This window comes from Saccostrea cucullata, unplaced genomic scaffold (genome assembly GCF_032062105.1).
Source record: "Saccostrea cucullata isolate Sc308-1 unplaced genomic scaffold, CSIRO_AGI_Scuc_v1 ctg2569, whole genome shotgun sequence".
Classification (NCBI taxonomy): domain Eukaryota; kingdom Metazoa; phylum Mollusca; class Bivalvia; order Ostreida; family Ostreidae; genus Saccostrea; species Saccostrea cuccullata.
In genome coordinates this window covers 1-10302 of record NW_026935082.1, presented here as the reverse complement: position 1 = coordinate 10302, position 10302 = coordinate 1, and the positions used below count along the sequence as shown (strand labels likewise).

The window sequence follows — 10302 nt, the reverse complement described above, 5'->3', positions numbered from 1 at the left end:
TCTTAACACTAATGATAAACGTTTGTTGGCAATTGAGAAAATTAAATCTTGTGTACTGTAGGAAAAAGAATCTTGAGATTTGTTTTCAAAACAGATGCATAAAAAGCTACATGTAGAGTATTTAATGCATGAAAAATGTTTAAAGACAGAAATTTTATCATCAGTCAAAATCAATTTTTTGCTTACTTGAAATATGAAAATTCAAATTAAATGATCAATAATTTTATTTTGATTTAATGAATGTACATGTTTGAATTGTTATAAAATTAAGTAATAAGCTATAGGGCTAAACAGTATTGCTGCATAATCAAAATTTTATAGTGTTTTGTATTGTCTTGAAGTTCATAAGTTTATGGAAACAACTTGCACAACTAATATGACACTAATCGGGGTACAGGTTACCAATGAAATATGTTTGTATTACTAGTTATATACAGTAGTAATACAGCAATACAGACCTGCAATGTGATTTTACTTTTCAAATTGTTAAATGATTTTGCCTATATGAAACTTTTTATTTGTTCATAATATTAATAAATGATGTGAAGTTAGTCTCTGTGAACTCTGAATATCAGTAGTGTCTTGTTTCATTTGCTCAAAGGAATGTACACTTGATGAATATGGTGTCTCTCATATTTAAAATGGGCTTAATATGCATAAGAGTACTTCATAATGGAATGGACTTTAAAGTGAAATAATGCTGCAATTAGCTTCATGTAACATTAAATAAAAAGTGAGCATAATGCATGAAACTTCAAACAAAATCATTTCATGTATATTAAAATTATTGTCATGAAAACATGAAATAAAAGAAGAGTATTTTATGTGAAATTCCACATAAAATCTTAAACTTGATTTATAAAAAATATTAACAAGAGGCCCACGGGCCTTATAGGTCACCTGAGCATTATGCAACAACTTTCCAGTTATTGAATTTGATTCATGTTTTAAGCCAGATGCTATATGACATTCACAATTTTGAAAGAGGCACCATTGATCATCACACGAGGGTTGATCCAAAATGTCACAACTTCGATAAAATTGCTACCCGTCGACGTAAAATAACAAAAATAACAATGATGGAATCTACATTTATTTAAAAGTGGACCTGAAAATTTCAATTCAACATGATTTATACTTTTCAAAATATCGGAGTAAATACAACGTGCGATTATGGTAGTCGCCGCACCTAAATAACGTCATATGACAGATACGCGCCGTCATACATTTAAACGCTTCCCATCGTTTCATTAAAAACATTTGAGATCCACGAACACGTTCACGAATTTCACTTTCTTAAAGAACACTTTGTACCCATCGTATACTCAATCTTTCCATAATCAATTCTTCTGTCAAAGTTCTTTGAACAGTAGAATAATACCATCTTAAAATTTCACATATCGCTCTAATCGTCTGTCTTTTTTTGAGAACGTCACACACCATTGAACATATCCGTATGTCCTCCCATCTTTCGGTCTTCTTGTCATCTGCTTAGCATTAATGACCCACCATCCACCCAAAATCGCTGAAACCATCTAATCAAGGCTCTTATTTATATTCTTTCCTCTGTGAGTCTGGTGAATCAACGTAACTGTCTGCAGTACTGGCGATTTCTCCATTTTTAAGCGAAATGCATTACAGTTTGTTCTGGCTTTTTTGTCCATTTCGACATTTCCCTTTTCAATGCACCGGAGTAAAACAACGATGTTTTTGATTACAACATAGCAATTGTCAAATAGTTTTCAACTTAAGACTAGAAAATGATTAAAATTTTTGTCTTTTAGAATATTTTCTGATAAAGTGCTTTTAAAGATGCTTTTAAATGTGTTTGACTTTTCTGTTCTTAAAAAAAATACACTTTAATTTTTGACGTTCGGTTGTGACGCGGCGACACCCCCTATGGTCTATGTTTTAAACACCTATAAAATAAATTCAGTTAAACATTATTGAATGAAAATGTCAAGTTTAATTAGAATTATATTTGTGCATCTTTTGGTATATCATATTTGATTATATTGCGCCAAATATAAAAGATATGGACACTGTGACATTACTTTCGGATCAACCCTCGTAACAATACACTTAGCAGTTGCTTAGCCTGGTTACTGAATACCCATACACAGGGTAGGGCAACAAAAATGCATTCGAACTAATCAGTAGTGCCCCTAACACTGTGACAAAAACCTCTGACCCTAGGTCCACACATTGCACACATTTTAAAAATGCACCCTTAATATCAAAATATAAATAAATGTTTTATGAATACAAAAGAGCAGATTTCAAACAATAAATTCATTTTCAGTATATAAGTAGAGCCGCCACCCCACCCCTGACCCTGGGGCCTTGAAATTTACAAGTCTGCAAGATAAGGGCCCTTGCTCATCATAACTATAAAGGTAGTTCATCTGCTTTATAACCAGAGACAGAGAAAAAATTTTCAAGATTTAATGTATTTTCACTATATAATCAATCGAGCCCCGCCCCCTAACACCAGAACCCCTGACCCTGGGGACATAAAATTCATAATTTTAAAAGAGGCATTCTTGCTCATCATAACTATGTACTTAGTTTATTTAACACCTAGGAGCAGAGAGAAGATTTTCAAAGAATTCATGTATTTTTACTATATAATCTATAGAGCCCCGCCCTAACACAGAAGCCTTGACCCTGGGGCCATAAAATTCACAATTTTGGTTGAGGCACTCTTGCTCATCATAACTATGCACTTAGTTAGTTTATTTAATACCTACGAGCAGAGAAGAAGATTTTCAAAGATTCATGTATTTTTACTATATAATCTATACAACACAGCTCTAACACCAGAACCCTGGGGCCATAAAATTCACAATTTTGGTTGAGGCACTCTTGCTCATCATAACTATGCACTTAATTAGTTTATTCAATACCTAGGAGCAGAGTAGAAGATTTTCAAAGAATTCATGTATTTCCACTATATAATCAATAGAACCCACCCCCCAACACCAGAACCCTTGACCCTGAGGCCATAAAATTCACAATTTTGGTTGAGGCACTCTTGCTCATCATAACTATGCTCTTAGTTAGTTTATTCAATACCAAGGAGCAGAGTAGAAGATTTTCAAAGAATTCATGTATTTCTACTATATAATCAATAGAACCCCCCCCCCCTAACACCAGAACCTTGACCCTGGGGCCATAAAATTCACAATTTTGGTATAGGCACTCTTGCTCATCATAACTATGCACTTATTTAGTGTATTTGATATCCAGGGGCAGAGAAGAAGATTTTCAAAGAAATCATGTATTTTCACTATATATAATCAATAGAGCCTAGCCCTAACAGCAGAACCCCTGACCCTGGGGCCATAAAATTCACAATTTTTGTAGAGGCACTCTTGCTCATCATAAATATGTACTTAGTTCATTTATTTAATACTCAGGAGTAGAGAAGAAGATTTTCAAAGAAACAATGCATTTTCACTATATACTTATTTAGCACCGCCCTAGCACTAGAACCTCTGACCCCAGGGCCATGAATTTCACAATTTTGGTAGAGGACTCAATGCTGTTTACAATCATGCAAACAGTTTGACTGCTTGATGTTTAGGAGTAAAGAAGAAGATTTTTAAAGATTGCATTAATTTTAGTGGTTTTGGCCCCACCCCTCAGGCCCCGGGGGGGGGGGGGGGGGGGCAGGGATCATGAAATTCACAATTTTTGTTCCCCTTCCCCCATAGATGCTTTGTGCCAAATTTGGTTGAAATTGGTTCAGTGATTGCAGAGAAGAAGCTGAAAATGTTCAAATGTTAACACACGAAAGGTACTTGACGACACAGGATAGCAATAGGTCACCTGAGTTTACTCAGGTGACCTAAAATTGAAACAAAATAATATATTTATACATGAAACTCCACACAAAATATTAAGTTTGATGTATAAAACTATAATATGTCGAAAAAGTGAAATAAAATAGTTAATTATATGTGATATTCCACTTAAAATCCTAAACTTGGTGTTATAAATATATTAAATGTCATGAATAAAGTGAAATAAAATAATAAATTTATACATGAAACTCAACATAAAATATTAAGCTTGGTGTATAAAAAGATTTTTATGTTATCTATAATTAAAATTTAACACACAATTATTTAATTTAGGAGTTTGCAAAAAATTTTACTCCTAAGTAAATCCCAAATCCATATTAAATTCGTATTTTATGTCTAAATTTGATGATTAATTGGGTTATAAATGGAAAATTTTGAATTTAACACAACTTTGTGCAGTGTACACGAGACAAAGTGTTCATATCCCTTTCTATACATGTAACAGAATACACTCATGTCTTTTGACAACATCAGACACTGGTTATTCCTAACATTTCTACGTCTGTCTTTATTTTTCTGGCCTAAAAGTTTTAATATTCAATGGCTCATTAAACCCTCACAAAAAGCGCTGAAACCAGCTATAAACAAGCTTTTTTTAAGCATTCTTTTCACTATAAGTCTGAACAGGAGGCCCATGGGCCACGTCGCTCACCTGAGAAGCTAACCATTCTGTTTCCCCCTTTTAATACATATTGCAACCTCACCTTAGCCCACTGATCATAATTAAGACATTTTGAAATCTACACTATCCCAGGATGTGAAATGTGCACATAAGTTATATAACTGGCCCAGTGGTTCTTGAGAAGAAAATTTTCAAAGATTTTCCTATATAATTCTATGTAAAACTGTGTCCAAGTCCCCATTGTGGTCCACGACGGACCACCTGGGGTCATGATCTGAACAATTTAGTATCTACACTACCCCAGGATGCTTCCACAAAAGTTTCAGCTTTTCTGGCCCAGTGGTTCTTGAGAAGAAAATTAATAAAGATTTTTCCTATATATTTCTATGTAAAACTTTGATTCCCCATTGTGGCCCCGCCCTACCCCTAGGGGTCAACATTTCAACAATTTCGAATCTACACTACCCCAGTATGCTTCCACAAAAGATTCAGCTTTTCTGTCCCAGTGTTTCTTGAGAAGAAGACTTTTGAAATGAAATACCCTATTTTTGTTTTTCTTGATTATCTCCCCTTGTGAGGGGATTTGGCCCTTTATTTTAACAATTTAAATTCTCCTTTATTTAAGGATGCTTTGTACCAAGTTTGGTTAAAATTGGCCCAGTGGTTCTTGAGAAGAAGTCGAAAATGTGAAAAAATTTATACATGAAACTCAACATAAAATATTAAGCCTTGGTGTATAAAAGCCAATTTTATTTCCCTACCCATAAAATTTAATTTGAAGTAAAATTCCCAAAGTTTGCAGCTCATTGCAAAAAATTTTACACGTCCTTTGTTCAATGCATCTATATTAAATTCGAATTGTTTATAATCAAAAATTGATGTCATTAATTTTTAACTAATCATTAAAAAATGGAACTTAAATTTTGTCTTAAAAAATGATTGGCAGATTAACATTCTTAGATATTATCATTGTGTTTGTCTCTTACATTCTACAAAAAAAATATTTAAATATACCACACATGAATCCCTCACCCTTAGGCCTAGATCCACACATTGCACAATTTTTGAAAAGGCATCCTTGCTTTTATAAAATATCTAATTAATACCAAAAAGCAGATTTCAAACCATTCATTTTCAGTATCATTCAGCCCCCCCCCCCTAAACCCTCACGCTGCCTTGAAATTCACAATTCTGGAAGATTCCCTTTTCATAAAGTCTGAACAGGTAGTTTATCTGGCTTATGGGCCACGAGCACCTGAGAAGAAAATTTTCAGTTTCCTATTTTAATACATATTGCAACCTCACCTTACCCACTGTCAAAAATTAAGACATTTTGGTAGACATCTCAGGATGCTTCCATGTGCACATAATTTCAGAATAATGGCCCAGTGGTTCTTGAGAAGAAGTTTTCAAAGATTTTCCTATATAATTCTATATAAAACTTAGATTCCCCATTGTGGTCCCGCCCTACCACCTGGGGTCATGATTGACAATTTAGTATCTACACTACCCCAGGATGCTTGATTCTGGCAGATGTAGGAGCACAGAAGATTTTCAAAAAAATTTCCTATATATTTCTCTGTAAAACTTTGATTCCCCATTGTGGCCCCGCCCTACCCCCTGGGGTCATGATTTGAACAATTTAGAATCTACACTACCCCAGTATGCTTCCACCTAAGCGTCAATCTATATAATACCAGTGAGCAGAGAAGAAGATTTTGAAAGATTCCACCCTATTTTTGTTAATTTCTTGATTATCTCCCCTTGTGAGGGGATTTGGCCCTTCGTTTTAACAATTTAAATTCGCTTTCACACATAATGCTTTGTACCAAGTTTGGTTAAAATTGGCCCAGGGTTCAGAGAAGAAGTCGAAAATGAAAAGTTTACTACGGACATACGAACGGACACCCTAGACAAGAACCCCTGTGATCAGAAAAGCTCACTTGAGCCTTTGGCTCAGGTAAGCTAAAAGCCAATGTAAATTTCCCTACCCATAATTTCCCCATTTGAAGTAAAAATGCAAAAGTATTGCAGCTCATTGCGACCACCGTCACCGCCTTTTTTACACGTCCTTTGTTCAATGCATCTATAGTAAAACAGGATTGTTTATAATCAAAAATAGAAATGACGTCATTTGATTTTTAACTAATCATTAAAAATACGTAAATATTGTCTTAAAAATGTTTGGCCGATTAGGCACATTCTTAGATATTATTAACGTGTTTGTCTCTTACATTCTACAAAAAAATATTTAAATATACCACACATGAATACCTTCACCCTTAGGCCTAGATCCACACATTGCACAATTTTTGAAAAGGCATCCTTGCTTTTATAAAATATCTAATTAATACCAAAAAGCAGATTTCAAACCATTCATTTTCAGTCTATAAGTACAGCCCCCCCCCCCCTCCCCCTCTATGGTACCCTCACGCTGGGGCCTTGAAATTCACAATTCTGGAAGATTAGGGCCCTTGTTCATAACTATAGAGGTAGTTTATCTGCTTAATACCCAGGAGCAGAGAAGAAAATTTTCAGAGAATTCACCCCCCCCCCTCGGGGCACTATATAATCAATAAAGCCCTAAAATATATACCAGAACCCCTCACCCCTGTGCCATAAAATTCACAATTTTAGTAGAGACATTCTTGCTCTTCAAAACTATTTACTCAGTTCGTTTATTTAATACCTAGGAGCAGAGAAGAAGATTTGCAAAGGATTAATGCATTTTAACTATATAATCAATAGAGCCTGCCCTAACATCAGAACCCCTGACCCTGGGGCCCTAAAATTCACAATTGTGGTAGAGGCACTCTTGCTCATCATATCTATGCACTTGGTTAGTTTATTTAATATGTAGGAGCAGAGAAAAAGATTTTCAAAGAATTCATGTACTTTCACTATATAATCAATAGAGCCCGGCCCTAACACTAGAACCCCTGACCCTGGGGCCATAAAATTCAAAAATTTGGTAGAGGCACTCTTGCTCATCATAACTATGCACTTAGTTAATCTATATAATACCTAGGAGCAGAGAAGAAGATTTTCAAAGAATTCATGTATTTTCACTTTATAATCAATAGAGTCCCGCTCTTACACCCCTGAACCTGGGGCCATAAAATTCACAATTTTTGTAGAGGCATTCTTACTCATCATAACTATGTACTTAGTTGGTTTATTAAATACCCAGGAGCAGAGAAGAAAATTTTCAAAGAAATAATGCTTTTTCACTACATGTATATACTTATTTAGCCACACCCTAGAACTAGAACCCCTGACCCCAGGGCCATGAATTTCACAATTTTGGTAGAGGACTAAATGTTGATTACAATCATGCTAACAGTTTGATTGCTTGATATCCAGGAGTACAGAAGAGGATTTGTAAAGATTGCATTAATTTTAGTGGTTTTGGCTCCACCCCTCAGGCCCGAGGGGGGCAGGGATCATGAATTCATAATTTTTGTTTTCCTTCAGCCATAGATGCTTTGTGCCAAATTTGGTTGAAATTGGTTCAGTGGTTGCAAAGAAGAGGCTGAAAATGTTCAAATGTTAGTGCACGACACACAGCACACGACGACGGACGAAAATGGATAGCAATAGGTCACCTGAGTTTACTCAGGTGACCCAAAAAATAGGGACAATGTGACATTACTTTTGGATCAATCATCATACATATACTAGTAGGATATTCTTGGTACATTTACATGATATGTTGAAAAGTACAGATGATGCATCTATCTAATTTGGCTTTCTTGCAGAATTGTAAACTTGTTGGGATTGATTATCGGAAACAAATTCAGCACTCAACTGTCTGTGGTTTTTTGTTGTCTAATTTTGTAGTACAAATATCCAAATAGGCACTACACAATGACACATAAAGATGTGCCAGGGAGTAAGGGAAGATCACTGAAATACTGTTATAATCCAACATTGAATCTATGGCATATGTACAACTTTGCTTGTGTTCGCCATGCCCATTCGGTAAACCATAATAGATGCAACAACAGCTTTAAAAAAAGATGAATACTTGATATAAGAAAACTTTAATTCTATAACAGGTACACATCATTAAAATTTTTTTACAAACATTACTTTATGACTGGAATTGATAAGCCTTCATTTTGTAAAATTGGCATTTTAAAAGTCATCCGACTCAAATTCAAGTGTTAAACCACACTGAACTAACTTACTTATCGGCCATTTTTCTACAGAAGGGAAACCAGAAACAAAGCTCTTCAAGGATTTTGAATAGATATCCCACTTACTTGCAACAAGTTGTCTAAAATTTGATTTACATCTTTCAAGTACATAAGGTTTTGCCTTATTGAATCCAGTGCAAAATATTCTGTAATGTAAAACCATCCACAGAATAATAACAGTCTCATCAATAAGGGTTCTCTCTTCTGGAAGATCTAAATTGAATAATAGAATTGGATTGCTGCAAAGTAAAACATCACTATCTGCATCATACATCAGAATTTCCACCTTTTCCGGGGAAATAACAATATTTGGTATCATGTGATGTAAAAAATTTGGGTGTTTTTGCTTTTCAACTAGAGAATACACAATTGTTTGTGCTATTGCTTGTGACAGTGAATGCTGCTTGACCTCTGTTGACCTCTGACCTGAAGAATCATCGTTCTGTGTTTCTGAAATTCAAAAGGCAAATCTTAATAGATGAATGTATCTTATTGTAATACAAGAGGCCCATGGGCCTTAATGGTCAAAGAGTATAATAAAACACTGTCAAAGATTCATAGATTAAAGTGTAAAATAAATAAACTGATAGATGAATATCAAATGCCTAAAATCAAGAGAAATGATGCTCAGGGATCAATAAATTACAAGTAGTCTACAACTTGGTAACAAATCCTTAAGTTTACTTAATATTTACTTGCCTGTACCTGCCAGTGATAATACATTCCTATTTGTCACTATCACTATTTAGACCAAACAAAACAATAGTGCTTCAGCACAAACACTTATCTCCCAAAAAGTGCGCAAAAAATATAGCATCAAAAATTGCACCTTTTTTTGCATTAAAGGATCTGTAGGATTATGGTCAAAGACAAACCAAAAGGCTACAGATCTGCAGCTACAGTTCAACAAGACAAAATAACGTTAAAAAATTCCGTTCCCATGAAAAAAATCATCAAAATACTGAAGCATCCGGATATCAGGGGTCCAGATATCTGAAGGTCCAGTGTACATAATTTGATTCTTATCTATTACTATCATTGTAGATATGACAAAATATATTTAAAATGGAGTTAAATAAATCTTATAATCCTTACCATCTTGTTCACATTCAACTTTTCTTTTTTTGGAAATCTTTTCTTCCCTATCCAACACAGTGCTTGCTATAGCAGGAATTCCCAGATGTGGAGAGAAGACAATATCAATGAATCCATGCCAAACTTGTTCATGCCCTAAAATGTGATTGCAATTGCCACATGCAGATATACACCTACTGTAAAAAATAATGTAGTTTAGTATAAGAAAAGAGACTAAAGGACCTGAACCGTCACCAATTTGTTAAGAATACATGGAAAAGTAAATAATTATATACTTTTAAATCACATATTTTCATGGGGTCAAATTTTCAAGGTTTGAGGAAATGATATTGGTTTGTGGGGATTTGATTTCGAGTTGGAGAATGTTTAGTAAGTAATGATATGAAATTTTACATTTCGTGTTGGTCATAAATTCATGCAATCTAATTCAGATTAGAAGTTAAGATCTGCTCGCATACTCGCAACACTATTGATAGTATTATCTAACAACATCCCATAGAGGGTCACGTCAGAGGTCAAA

The 10302-nt window shown here is 34.5% G+C and overlaps 1 protein-coding gene across 1 annotated transcript; it reads right to left on the bottom strand.

Annotated features, from left to right (window-relative positions):
• Positions 1–8515: 8515 nt before the first annotated feature.
• Positions 8516–10004, bottom strand: LOC134241849 (uncharacterized; the record flags this gene model as incomplete). Its single annotated transcript, XM_062723876.1, has 2 exons — positions 8516–9137; positions 9783–10004. Coding segments are annotated over 2 exons (734 nt in total), but the record flags the coding sequence as incomplete, so codon positions are not given.
• Positions 10005–10302: the final 298 nt, after the last annotated feature.